We start from the raw sequence: 15,437 nt of genomic DNA, 5'->3' as shown, positions 1-15,437 counted from the left end.
CTAATAACAAAGAAAAATGATTGCCAGCTTCTGAATGAAACAGAAAACTAAGAAACATACCTGAGGCACTGAACGTATAATATTATTGTAAATGTTAATATTTATGGACTGCTGTGAAGGCAGTAGTAAAAAAAATACACAAGTTTTAATAAAGTTTGAAACAGACAACCATTTAAATATCTTAACAATTTAAATCATTGTAAATTCAAGAGTTTCTTTTCTTCTAAATGTTTACTTCAAATAATAGTGAAAGCAACAGTTTATAAACAGGCATTCATGAGTACAATACATCTTATACATGAAAAATGTTCATGGAGTCATCTACTATTCTTCTGTAAGCATTCCTATCGTCTTTCTACTGCTATCAATTGTAGAGGTGGAAGGACTAATTAAAAAAAAGATAAATATATCTGCCATTAAGACAGACCTCTGACAGTGGAAGCTCATCTGTAAGATATATAAATGTAGAATCACCGTGTTGCACACCTGAAACAAATATAATTTGTATGTCAACTATACTTCAATAAAATTTAATTAGTTAGAAACAAGAACTTGAATGATTTCTCAACATTCTTGCCTGTAATTTTTGTGGCAATACTCTGTGCTCTACACTGTCCTATGGCCATGTTAATCTTTCATTGCAATGCATTTTCTTAGTTCAGCTGCAGTTTTTTCTAGTTGTTGAATGTTCCACTGCCATTGCTTTCTATTTGACTGAAGCTTGTTCAGCTGACAATGCAAACGCTTAAGAATTGCACCATATCTCTTATTTTGTACCTATGAAAAGAAGAAAACACATAAACAGGGCTTTATTTGACACTTAGTATATGTTCGATAGTGTGCTGAGAGCCTTTTACATATAATGAAATTCTCATTACACCTTAGGATGTGCATATTATGATACCCATGTTTGTATAAGGAAGCAAAAGATAAAGAGATTAAGTAATTTGACCAAGGTTTCAGAATAAGCAAGTGATAATGTTTGAGATTTGAATCCAAGTCAAACATCTGTGATGAAGTGCTTTCTACTTATTAAGCAGTTACCAGTTAAGAGTAATTTTTTTCCTGTATCTAGTTGTTCACTGAAACAGATTGACTTAAAAGGTCTATATAATGTCCAATTCCTTGCCAGTGAGTAGATCATTGTGTATGCTGAGCCAGACAACGCGACATTGGAAGACAATGAAGCACGGTGAAAAGTATAAGAGTTTTGGTGTCCGGGCACAAGGAAGCAGAAACGTCATCATAATTCCTGAGATCAGTATTGGCTCTACAAATAACTTCTTTTTAAGTTTTATTGACATACCATATAATCCACCCTTTAAACTGTACCATTTAATGGATTTTAGTATATTCACAGGGTTGTGCAGCTATCACCACAATCAATTTTAGAACATTTCCATTAGCCCAAAATGAAACCTGGTACCCATTAATAGTGACTCCCCATTTCCCCATCCTACCCTTAGCACTAGGCAACTACTAATCTACTTTCTCTTTATATAGATTTGCCTATTCTGGACATTTTATAAAGTGGAATCGTACAATATGTGGTCTTTTGTAACTGGCTTCTTTCATTTAGCATGTTTTTAGGGCCATCCATATTTTAGCATGCATCAGTACTCCATTCCCTTTTAGTGCCAAATAATAGTGTGCAATATACTACATCTTACTTATCCATTTTATCAGTTAATGAGTATTTCACTTGTGGCCACTTTTTGTTTATTATGAACTAGAGGCCTGGTGCACAAAATTCATCCACTGGGGGGGGGAGGTGTCCCTCAGCCCAGCCTGCACCCTCTCCTGTGGGATCGGGCCTAAACTGGCAGTCGGACATCCCTCTCACAATTTGGGACTACTGGCTCCCAACTGCTCACCTGCCTGCTAGCCTGATCACCCCTTAAACACTCCCCTGCCAGCCTGATCGATGCCTAACTGCTACCCTGTCAACCTGATTGCCCCCAACTACCCTCCCCTGCTGGCCCCATCTCCCCCAACTGCCCTCCCCTGCTGGCCCAGTAACCCCTAACTGCCCTCCCCTGCAGGCCTGATTGCCCCTAACTGCCCTTCCCTTCTGGCCTGGTTGCCCCTAACTGCCCTCCCCTGCAGGCCTGGTCACCCCTATCTGCCCTCCCCTGCAGGCCTGGTCGCCCCTAACTGCCCTTCCCTTCTGGCCTGATTGCCCACAACTACCCTCTCCTGCCGACCATCTTGTGGCAGCCACCTTTGACCACATGGGGTTAGCCATCTTTGACCACATGGGGTTGGCCACCTTGTGCAAGGTGTGAGGGTCAATTTGCATATTACCTCTTTATTATATAGGATAATGCTGCTATGAACATTCATGTACAAGTTTTTGTGTGGTCATGTTTTCACTTCTCTGGGGTTTATACCTGGGAGTGAAATTACTGGGTCATATGGTAACTCTATATTTAACCATTTGAGGAACTGACAGACTGTTTTCCATTTTTACATTCCCATGATCACACATGTGAGGGTTTGAATTTCTTCACATTCTTGAAAATACTTACCTGTCTTTTTTAGCATAGCCATCTTAGTGGGTGTAAAGTGGTATTTCATTGTAGCAAGACACCCACTTTTATTATATTTTTAAATTTATCTTTATTGTTTAAAGTATTACAGATGCCCCCCTTTCCTCCATTAACTCCCTCTACCCTGCTCCTGCCTTACCACCCAAACCTTCACTGCACTATTGTCTGTGTCCATGGGTTATGCATATATTCATATACATTGAAACCAGTTGATAGAATAATGGTGCTGAGAACTTTTCTCTTCATTCTTACATCTATTTAAGAGAATGCTCTACTAAGTCAGGTGGGTGGTTCTAAGTCAACACAAATAGGGGTCAATTTGTCAAAACACCAATTCACCAAATTAATCAAAATAACATGTCAAAAGTAAATTTATAGCCTGGGAGACAAGACTCTGAATTTCTGTCCCTGACCTGACTCCCTTTTCTCTCCCTCAGCTGTTATTGAGGCCCAAATTGTACTACATGCTGAATGTTATCAATTTCTTTAACAGACAAACTTCCCCTCTTTCTTTCCCAGTTCCTCCCTTAGTGCAGGACTTCTTTACCTTTATTTTTATATGGATCATTTTTACAGTATGACTACAGACTCCTCAGAATAATGCTTTTAAATGCATAAAACATACAGGATTACAAAGGAAAGCAATTGCATTGAGGCACAGTTCTGCAGCGAGCAGGGGAACTGAGACAGAGACACTCAAAGCATTCCAAAATATTGTTATAAAAGCAAAGTGAAAACTTATAACTAACACTTCACATAAATTGCTATAAACTTAATGCATCTTTTTAAGTTTTCAATTTTTGGTAATTTTTCAAATTCAGATAATTTACTTATATTGGTAAATTAGGCCTGCTGGTATGTTGGCAAATAGAAAATGACTTTGAAAGGATTAGAAATAAATATGGAATAAACTAAAATACTATATTAAATAATGAAGCTATATTTGAAAGATTTTTATACATTGTATATATTCAAAATATATATCCATTGATATCTAAGTGTATATATATATATATATATATATATATAATATATCCTATATAATAAAGAGGTAATAAGCACACGCCCTCACAAGATGGCTGCCTATGACCAGGTCAGCAGGGGGGTTAGTGAGAAATGACCAAACGACTGAGCAAGCAGGCTGCATGGGGCAACCAGGCTGGCAGGGGGGGCAGTTGGGGGCAACCAGGCCAGCAGGGGAGGAAGTTGGAGGTGATCAGGCTGGCAGGGGAGGGCAGTTAGGGGCGACTAGGCTGGCAGAGGAGGGGCAGTTGGGGGCAACCAGGCCAGCAAGGGGGGGGGGGGAGTAAGAGGCAACCAGGCCAGGGGGGGGGTGCAGTTGGGGCCAACCAGGCCGGCAGGGGGGGCAGTAAGGGTTGACCAGGCAGGCAGGCAGGTGAGTGATTAGAAGCCAGTGGTCCAGGATTGTGAGAGGGTTGTCCAACTCCCGGGGATCAGGCCTAAACCGGCAGTTGGACATCCCCCAAGGGGTCCCAGATTGGAGAGGGTGCAGGCTGGGCTGAGGGGACCCCCCACCCCCCACCATGCACAAATTTCATGCACTGGGCCTCTACTATATATAATTGGAAAAAATTTTGATTACTCAATAAGTGTGTTTGGTTGCATATGAGCCTCTTCTGAAATTCTTCTTCAATTATTAAGGTACAAAATGAATACACAACAGATCAGAATAGAGATGTGCAAGTTCCCCTTTGTGTGACTCTAGAGCACCAGCCACAGTGAGTGCTACATATCTTATTTACATATCTTTTTTATGTCTGTCTCTCCAACTAAAACACAAGTTCCCTGAGAACAGGGATTTTTATCAATTTATTTTGTTCTATACTCTATTGTATGCACTTAAAAGGGTAATTGGCACATAGTATGAACTCAATACATATGTTGAATGAATTGATGAGTGAATACATAAATAAAATGAGACAGTTTTGTAAATCAAAGTGCTATCCTATTTTGAGAAGAACATTATGTGAAATATATCACTGAATTCTGTATTGTTCACAATTTTTCCATATATGTAACAAACACACAATGTCATTGTTTTAACATGGAGAATATAGTGCACTTAAAAGACTTGGCACTCACTTGCTGTCATATGTACGTCATGTAACTTATATTTGCTTCCACTATTTAAAGAGTATGGTTAAATATTTTTATTATAGTATAAATATACAGACTTTTTTTATCCTCACCCAAGGATTTTTTTTAATTATTATTGATTTTAGCGAGAGAGGGAAGGGGAGAGAAAAACAATGATGTGAGAGAGAAACATTGATCCGTTGCCTCTGTAGGCGGCCAAGCTGGGGATTGAATTCACAACTGAGGTATGTGCCTTACTGGGAATCAAACCCATAACCTTTTGGTTTATGGGACGATGCTCTAACCAACTGAGCCACCAGGCCATGGCAACTCAGATGCTTATTAATTGTATCAAATTAGTCACAAACAAGTTAAAGACATGTATCTTTTTATTTTACAAATTAATACCTTTAGAGTGAAAATTATTTATTTGAGCTTAACAACATATTCTTCTCCATTTTCATTTCCATTCATTTAAACAATAATGACTACAGAAGTCTACCAGTGGTATCCCAAACTTGGTCTCACTTTTAATTTTGTATATCAGGTTTTGTTTGTTTTTAAATTAGAATAATTGCAAATATGAAGTCAAGGGGTTTATAGTACTGACTTCCATTGTGTTTTACTCTACTTTGAGTGGTCTCTGATGTATATCTAGGAAAGGTCATCTTTTCTGATTCAATACCCTTTTTTTCTAGCCTTTAATTGGGTACCAGGTTGTTGGTGGAATTAGATTTATAATAATTTTAGGACAGATTGAAATAGGAGTGGGTGCTTGCTTTGTCTAAATAGATTCATATTTGAATACCTTTGGATGAGGGAGTTATCTCTAATTATCTATTAACTAGAGTACTGGATCATGAAATTCATGGATGGATAGGGTCCCTAGGCCTGGCCTGCGATCAGGTCCCATCTTCCCCAGCTGCCGGCAGCCGGCTCTGCCCCCGCCGTCAGTTGCCCTCTGTGTGTGGGGTGACCAGTGGGGCAATCGGGGCCCCATTAGCTTCCACCTGCCTTGGCCTGGTGCCACCCATGTCTGCCGCCACCCACCCCTGGATCCCCATTCTCCATTGGGCAAATGGAGCCTTCTGGCTCGGGGGAGGGACCGGGAGTTTGGCCAGCAGGCCCTGATTGGGTGATTAGGGCCTGTGGGCTGGGTCAGCTTCTGCATTGAGCATCTGCCCCTTGGTGGTCAGTGCATGTCGTAGTGAGTGGTTGAGCAGCCTTAGGGTATCATTAGCATATTATGCTTTGATTAGTTGAATGGACGACCAGACACTTAGCATATTAGGCTTTTATTATATAGGATGTGTTGGACTTTTCTAATGCTTTATGTAGAGTTCTTTATTGTTCTTTTGCTATTTGGGGATTGAGAATAAACTGTGGAAAGTATGAAAATAATGTATGTTTAAGAAAGGATTCCATAAAACATTAAAATCCAGGTGATTAAGACTTACCTCTATTTCTTTTCTTAATTTTTCATGTGTCTTATTTTCTTCTTCAAGAAAACAAGTTTTTTCAATGATAGATTCTTTTGTAGTTGTGATTTTATCCTTTAGCTTTGTAATGTCTTCCTGTACGTTTATAAAATTTAATATATACAAGTTAAACAGTGAACAATCAATATAAAGCCAAGACAAGGAAGCATAGATCAGACTGTCGGACCTCAGAGGGAAGGTAGGGGAGGGTGGGGATAAGGGGGAGAGATCAACCAAAGGATTTGTGTGCATCCATATGAGTCTAACCAGTGGTCATGGACAACAGGGGTGTGGGGGCATGCGTGGGGAGGGGTTTGGGATGGGAATGGGGGGATGAGGACAAATGTGATACCTTAATCAATAAAGAAATTTAAAAAAACACAAAAAAACAAAAAACAAAAAAAAAGTGTTTCTATAATTTAATAAAATTAGCTGTAATATTTCTTTTTGATAAATAGAATTAGAATATTACTTCTACAGGTACAAATAATAAAAAACTACAATACAAACAAATAAACAAAACTTATGTTTGAGCATTTAGAACTAAAATCCAAATGAAGTAATACATAAAGGATAGTGGTAATTATAGTGACAATTGTCCAGCAACAGTGTAAAGGATACCTGTAAGTCTCTAGCAAGACATAATAGATATTTTAAGTTTGTCTCTCCCACTGTCTTCAAAGAATAGTAAAATAAATAGAAAAATGTATAAGCTGCAACTATTAATTCATATAATTTGCAAAACAGCATTAAGCATACTTGGATTGGTCTGGATCCCTTAGCTTAGAAGCTAGGGCTTCAACATTTTTGTTACACTTTCTGCAACAAATGTATTAATTGTTCACTGTAATTTTGTTTGACTATGCATTTGTATTAATCCACATGAAATTTGGGGATGTTATCTTTATGCATTTGCACATGTGGCATAGTTGTTACATAACTCATGTGCTTACAAGTTTTTTAAAGTTTGAAAATAGTTTTTGAATTTCATTAGAGCAGCCATGGATACTTAATTAAGTTAATGATAAATTTATCACTTAATAAGTGTACATGAAAAAAGAATAGCTCAGTCTGGGTGGTTCAGTTGGTTGAACATCATCCTGTGCACAGAAAAGTTGCCAGTTCAGTTCCCACTCAGGTCGCATACCTCGGTTACAAGTTCAATTCCCGGTTGGGGCATGTAGGAAGACAACTGATATCTCTCTCTCTCTCTCTCTCTCTCTCTCTCTCTCTCTCTAAGCATGTCCTTAGGTGAGGATTTAAAAAAGAAGAAAAAAAATAGAAAAAGTTTTAATAAGTGATATTTCAAACCTGTACTTGTTTCATCCGGTTTCCTTCTGGATTCTGGAGATCTTGCCTAAGTTCCTCTTTCATTATCTTCAGTTTTTTAACAAGATCTTGTTTTTCATGTAGTTCAATCATAAATGACCATTTGCTTTCTTCCTCCCCCGAGGTATCTTTATGCACTTTAATTTTTGCATAGTATTCATTATATTTTATCATGTGTTCCTCAAAATCTTCTTGGGCTGCTTCTATGTCAAATTTAAGCTTTACATTTTCTGTATGTAAGGATTTGATTTGTGTTTCCAGGTTTTCACACTGAAGTTTGCTATTCTCTATGGCAACATCTTGCTGATAAATTAGCCTTTCTGTTTCTTTAGTTTCTGCAGAAACAGTTGCTATTTGTTTTTCTAGCTCATGAAGTTCATTCTGTAAAATATTTCAACATTATTATTATTAATTCATGATACTCAACATGAGAGAAAAATCATTTTTCTATCCATAGTGCATGTAGGGAATCACAACATAAAAACATTTATCAGATATAGAAAAATTGATGTATAATGGAAGGAAACATTCAATAACATAAAAAAATTATAATCTCAGTGGAAGCCCAATTACTGTACATATTTCTTATTTTAATGTTCATATAATTCTAAATATTAAAATTTCATCATTTGTCTTAACATTTTATATGTAAACGATATCTTACAATTATTTTAATAATATATTACATCAGAAGTACACACTAAAGAAAGACAACATGATAAAAATGGTAACAGCTTGGGTTAAAAAAATCAAAAGACCTAGGTTCTAGTTCCCTTACTGTTATTTAATAATTGGTATGATCACACATGGAAAACTTAATTAACCTATACAAACCTCCTCATTTGTAAAATGTGTATAAAGATGTCTACCTTACCTCTCTCAGCATTTGGCAATTTTAACAATATTATTGGCTATATTCCCTATGCTGTATTTTACATTCCGAGACTATTTGTGACTACCAATCTGTACTTCTCATTCCCTTCACATTTCCCACCAGTCCCCCACTGCCGCTCCCCTTTGGCAACCATCAGTTGGTTCTCTGCATCTGCGAGTGTTTCCTGTTTTCACATCACCATTCTTTGTTCTCCCAGATATTGCTGAGCATTCCTTCTCAGTCACAATGGTTCCTTCTAAAGCGGGTCTTCCTTAGGGTGTCGTCATCAGAATTTTCTCCTTTCGTTCTATATATAATTCCTTGGGTAATCTTATCCATACTTATATGTTGAGCTGTGTCTATGCTGATAATTCACAGAACTTAAGTGGCTGTTGAGTCCTACATCCAGTGGCCACTTTCCATCTCAAATGCAACATGTCAAAAATCAGACTAATCCTCCCCTCTATCCCATCCTGTTCTTCTTTGTATCAATTATGTAGTGTCAGAATGGTAAAACCTCAGTGACTTACAAAATAAGTGTTTATTGCTCACATGACTGTGAGCAGTTGAAGTTGGCTAGATGTGGACCTTGGTTGGATTTGCTCAAATGTCTGAGGGTTGGCTGGCTGTTACATGACTTAGTTTGGCTAGCTGGGGTGTCCTACCTTTGCATAACATGTATTTTATCTTCCAGTGGGCCATGCCAACCATGTCCTTCTCATGATGATAGCAGATGCAGAAGAATGGAAGCCTAATTATGGAAGAGTTTTTTCAAGCTTCTCTTCAAATAACATCGGCTCACACCCCAGCTGGTCACATGATGAAACTCACCATCAAGGAGCAGATGTATGCGCACCACTATGGCAGGCCTTATAATGACACATGGCAAAGGGTCTTATATACACAAGGATGAAGAATTGGTACCAAAATGCAAATTACCACACCCCTATTTTCACAAATTAACTAATGGCACTACTTTGGGAGCCACCTTATGTCCTTCTTTCTTTTTATTATCTAACTGCCACCAAAACAACTCTGTAAGCCATCCTCCTTTTTATGATTATATTCTTTGAACACATAATTTTGAGAGAGACTCACTATACAAAAAAGGCAGACCCAATCTATCCTTTTCCTGGCAGAGTCAGAGAGGGAAATATGCAACATGCTGATGAATATCTTTATTTCCAGTTGAGTGCTATCTCATTGTAATTTCAATTTGCATTTTCTTAACAATTAATGATATTGAGTATCTTTTCACATGCTTGCCTTTTATACTAACTTCTTAGATGAAATGACTATTGAAATATTTTGCCCATTTTTAAATTGTTTGCCTTCTTAAATAATAAAAGTTCTTTATATATTGTAAATACATGTACAGTGTCAGATATGTTGTTACCAGTAAATATTTTCTCCCAGTCTATGACAATGCAAATTCCAAGAGGGTACCAGAAAATATATCTCACATTCATTTTCATTAGTTTCTTTTGAACAAAAACTTTTAAAAGTATATTTGATAAGCCCTGGGTGGGTGGCTCAGTTGTTAGGAGCATCACCCCGTACACACACCAAAAGGTTGTGGATTCAATTCCCAGTCAGTTTAATACACAGGATGGATGCAGGTTTAATCCCTGGTCAGGGCAGGTATGGAAGGCCATTGATCAATGTTTCTCTCACATAAATGTTTCTCTTTCCCTTCCTTTCTCTCTAAAAATCAATAAAAACTTATCCTCAGGTGGGGTTAAAAAATTTTTGATGACATCTAATTAAAAAAAAAAAAGTGTCCTATTTAAAATATCTTTTCCAAATCCAACATCACTAGGCTTTTTTTCCTATGTTTTCTCTGACACTGTGTAGTTTTAATTCTTACATTTAGGCCCATAATTCATTTTTAGTTACTTTTTGTATGTGATATGAGGTGAAAGTTGAGATTCCCTTTTTTTTTTTTTTTTTTGCATATGGCTTGTGCTCCATTATTTCTCTAATGAACTGCCGTGGCACCTGTCTTAGCTCAGACTGCCATAACAAAATACCATAGACTGGGTGCTTAAACATAGACACTAATTTCTCATAGATCTGGAGGCTAGAAAATCCAAGATCAAGGTGCAGCAGATTCAGTTCCTGGTGAGAGCCCTGCTCCTGCCTTGCAGACAACTAACTACCTTCTAGCTCTGTCCTCAAATGGGAGATAGAGAGAAAGACAGTCTGGGGTCTCTTTCTCTTCTTATAGTCCCATCACAGAGGCTTCACCCTCATAGCCTCATATACTGGTAAACCTAATTATCTCCCAAATGCTCCACCTCCACATACCATGGGGGAACATAAACATTCACTCCATAACAACACCTCTTTGAAATCAATTGATATATGTGGGGCTATTTCTGGATACTAGTCTGTTCTATAGAACTGTAAGTCTACCTTTATGCCATATCACACTGTCCTGATTATTGTACTCTATAATAAAGTTTTAAAATCAGATAATGTAAGGATGTCTAACATTGTTGTTGTTCTTCAAAGTTGTTTTGGCTACTACTGGTTCTTTGGATTTCCATATGACTTAAAATCAGCTCATCCATTTCTCCAAAAAAAAAAAATATGCCTGCAGGAATTTTTATCAAAATTGATTTTCAACTGTAAATAAAATTGAAAGAACTGACATGCTAATAATACTGAATTTTCTGATTTGTGAAAATGGTATATCTCTGCATTTAGTATGTATTTTAATCTTTAATTTTTCTCAGCAATGTTTTGCAGTTTTCAGTATACAACTCTTATAAATTATCTTACGTCTGCTTGGGCTGCCATAATAAAATACAATAGAGCTAGTGGTTTAAACAACAGAAATTTATTTCTCACAGTCTGGAGGCTGGAAAGGACATCAGTATGGCCTAATACTAGTGAGAACTCTGCCTGCCTTGTCTTCTCACTGGGTCCTCATATGGCAGAGAGGGGGAGAGAACAAGCACTCTGGTGTTTCTCCTTGTAAGGGCACTGATCCTATCAGTAGGGTCCCACACCTTTATGATCTCACCTAAACCTAATTACCTTCCAAAGGCCCCATCTCCAAAATTAATCACATTGGGGATTAGGGATTCCACATGTGAATTTTGGGGGGACATAAACATTTGGTTCATAACACAAACCTTTGTCAAATTTACCCCTAAGTATTTCAGAGTTTTGATGCTACTATAAATGACACAGCTTTTTAAAATTTAACTTCTGATTGTTTCTTTCAATATATACAAATACAACTGATTTTATAGTTAATCTTATGAACTTTCTAAACTCACTTATTGCCCAGCCAGTGTGGCTTAGTGGTTGAGTGTCGATCTATGAATCAGGAAGTCATGGTTTGATGCCCAGTTAGGGCACATGCCCATGTTTCAGGCTTAATCCCCTGTTTGAGGCATGCAGGAGGCAGCTGATCAATGATTCCCTCTCATCATTGATGTTTCTCTCTCTCTCTCCCTCTTTCTTCCTCTCTGAAATCAATAAAAAATATATATTTTAAAAATAAACTCATTTATTAGTCCTAACAACTTCTTAAAAAATAGATTCTTTAAGATTTTCTAAAGATAATCATGCTTATGAATAAAAAGTTTTACTTCCTCCTTTTCAATGTGGATGCCTTTTATTTTATTTTCTTCCAAGATTGCAGTGGCTTGATGCACTAGTACCAAAGAATGAAAAGTGGTAAGAGCACATATCCTTGCCTTGTTCCTGATCTTAGAAGGAAAACATTGTCTTTCACTATCCTATATAATAAAACCCTAATATGCAAATCAACCGAATGGCAGAAAAACCTGTTGCTATGACGTGCACTGACCACCAGGGGACAGACGCTCAACATAGGAGCTGTCCCCTGGTGGTCAGTGCGCTCCCACAGGGGGAGTGCCACTCAGCCAGAAGCCGGGCTCACAGCTGATGAGCGCAGTGGTGGTGGCAGGAGCCTCTCCCGCCTCCGCAGCAGTGCTAAGGACTGAGGAATGGGCCTAAGATGGTAGTCGGACATTCCCCGAGGGGTCCCAGACTGTGAGAGGGCACAGGCGGGGCTGAAGGACACCCCACCCCAGTGCATGAACGTCGTGCATCGGGCCTCTAGTTAGGTATAAAATTGGCTGTAGGATTTATGTAGATGCTGTTTTTAATTATTTTTTAAAATGTTTTTATTGATTTCAGAGAGAGGAAGGGAGAGGGAGAGAGAGATGGAAACATCAATGATGAGAGAGAATAATTGATCAGCTATCTCCTGCATGCCCCATACTGGAGATCGAGCCCACAACCTGGGCATGTCTCCTGACTGGGAATTGAAGTATGACCTCCTGGTTCATGGGTCAACACTCAACCACTGAGCAACACTGGTCAGGCTTAGGTGCCCTTTTTTAGAATGAGGAACTTCTGTTCCTAATTTGCTGAGAGTTTTTATCATGCATGGCTGTTGTGTTAAAAGTGTTTTATGACACTTCTAGAATTTTCTTTCTAAAACATAAATTTAATCACTTGCTCCCTTGCTTAAAGCCCATCAAAACCTTTCAAGTAAAGCCCAAGTTTCATACCATGACACATCTCTCACCACTTCTCAAAACACACTCTATGCTATACCACCATCGAAGTACTTATACTTCTGTGAACGTACTAATGCTTTTTTAGGACTCTGTGAATTTTCTCAGGTTCTTTTTATATGGAATACTACCTTTCTCACCCCTTAACTCTTAAACCTGTCCCACACACCCAATCACTGAAGTGAACTCTGTCCTTTAAAACTCAACTGAACATAACTTTCTTTTTAACTCCTTCAGTGTTAAATCTATATTCATGCCTCTATTGTTGACACTGCTGCCCTGCATATAATTATTTGTTTACTTCTTTGTCTCCCTCTTCAAAGGATAATGAGCAACTTAAAAAGTGCACCATGTTTAGCAAAATGATTAATAAAAAGTAGACCCTCAATATAAGTGAAATAACATCTGTGACATTCTTTGAAGACTGAGAAGTGTTACAGAAAATTTCTTCATAGAAATTAAAGACATTAGTTTTTGTATTATATTCTATTGTAAACATGTATTCTTTCTAATAGTGACTAGTGTAATACAAATATTTATAAGAAATACATATTATCATGATAGTATAATTATCATCATATCTCTGTTGATGCATTATCTAAAGCCAACATCAAAATTAAAACTATACTGTCCACTGGGGCCCCAGCAAGGATATCTTACATAATATTTATAAGTATGAATTAATTTAATCATCATGAAAACCTTATAGGCAGGTCCTATTATTATATCCATTTTTAAAAGGAGAAAACAGAAGCACAGAGAAATTAAATCACAGAGCTGGAAGTAGCAAATCTTATCTTTCAAATTAGGCAGTTCAGCTCTTAAAACTTTATAAAGCACATAGTAAAGGTACTGTTTCCATTTTGCTCTTTTAGTTATATTAATTGGATATAGTCATATAATTATGATATATGCAAAAACCAAACATGCCTTTGGGATTCCCTGTACTGGAATTATAAATATAATATAAAATATAAGAAACACAGAAATGTTCCTTATCTACTTAAAATGTTCACTGACAACTAGCAACTCACAAGTCATAGCTTTCAAAACACTAGCTTAAAACTTAACCTTACTTAAATTCAGCATTTTAGGAAAAAATATCAAATAGAAGTGAATTTGAAATAATTCTATGTGAGACATTGGGTTTCATATGCTCATACTACAGTTGCAATTACACTATTAAGTATTTGTATATTGGGTGTATAAAATGTTCCACAAAACTGGAATACTCAAATAGATTTCACTTAGGGATAACAGAATAATTAAGAAAGAGGTAAATATAAAAAATATGTGTTTAAAATTGACTACCAAAATTAAGTATCCTCAATAACTTACCTGTTACTAATTTAATATAGTTATGAAGAAAATAAAGACTCATTTAGAAGACAATATGAAACAGTTACCTGTAAATGAAACAGAACTTTTTTGTTTTTTTCTATTTCTGATGTTTGTGATTGTTGTTGCTTTGCAACTTGCTCTACAGCATCGGTTAATGAAGATGTGTCTTGGTTAGCCAGAGCTAGACAAAGGAATAATGTATATCATAAAAATTTAAACGCAAGTAAGTTATGTTTCTTTACTCGAAATCATTACGAATGTGATGTTTTTTCTTAAGAAAATTTAGAGTTTGCAATTTTCCCTTTCTGACTATAAACAAAACCAAAATCAAAGGCCATAATAAGAGACAATTCAAAATAGCCTACTGCAATGTTGTACCTGTTTCTTTATAGAACAGTATAAATATTTTGATTGTCCCAACTGTTTTTATCCAGACCACTGGCATACATACTATAATTGTACTGCCACCATAGCAACAATATAGCAATTATAGTTGATGAATTTTCATTATAGGCCTGCATTTTCAGGTTGTGATACCTTTTCTAAACACTAAATAAGTTTCTTCCTGGAGAAATTTAACAGCTTCCCAGTATCCTAATTTTCTATAAATTTTAACACAATTATCCTATCATGTGCTTTCTTGTTGCTGCTTATCTTTCAATTATTTATTTATGATTGCTTCATTACCATCTTCAGGAGTTCCTTGACTCTTCTTTTCTTGGTTGACTGACATTCTTCTGTGACTTTTCCCCCTTTTGGGATCACTTTCTTTATTCCTACAAAATAATCAACACTGATAATCTTTCATTTTTCTTTGTTGTTGTTTTTTCCGTATATCCTGGTAATCCTGAAAATAAATTAATTGCAAATACCTCATAGGGATGGCAATAACATTTCAACATTAGTTCCAATAATTAAATTACAATGGTTGAGAGATTTTTGGAAGAAAGTAGAACAGTATTTGAATCTTGGTTCTCCTGATTTTCAGCTGTTATGATCTTGAGCAAGTTTCTTAACATTTTTGGTCATTGGTGTCTTCATCTGTAATACCTCACAGGGCTGTTGTAATAATTAAAGTAATATCTATAAAACATGCTCAGCACAGTAACTGACATACTCAGTGAATAATTAATTACTATGGATTAGTAGCTGGTATTTCCAGTACTGTGATGAAGTGGATTCTAAAACTATAGCCAGAGTCAGGGAGAAA

General features: G+C 36.8%; 1 protein-coding gene across 1 annotated transcript; it reads right to left on the bottom strand.

The window, feature by feature from the left end:
• Positions 1-219: 219 nt before the first annotated feature.
• On the bottom strand, positions 220-14,960 carry CCDC122 (coiled-coil domain containing 122). The gene is made up of 5 exons (XM_008145552.3): positions 14,915-14,960; positions 14,293-14,408; positions 7,436-7,834; positions 6,104-6,220; positions 220-777 (listed from the first exon to the last, which is right to left on the bottom strand). Exons 1-5 carry the CDS (start codon positions 14,958-14,960, stop codon positions 628-630), a joined length of 828 nt encoding a protein of 275 aa, XP_008143774.2. The 3' UTR covers positions 220-627.
• Between the last annotated feature and the right edge of the window lie 477 nt (positions 14,961-15,437).

Source organism: Eptesicus fuscus, chromosome 8 (genome assembly GCF_027574615.1).
Source record: "Eptesicus fuscus isolate TK198812 chromosome 8, DD_ASM_mEF_20220401, whole genome shotgun sequence".
Lineage (NCBI taxonomy): Eukaryota > Metazoa > Chordata > Mammalia > Chiroptera > Vespertilionidae > Eptesicus > Eptesicus fuscus.
Note: the sequence above shows the minus strand (reverse complement) of the source record. Positions and strands in the feature narration are given on the sequence as shown.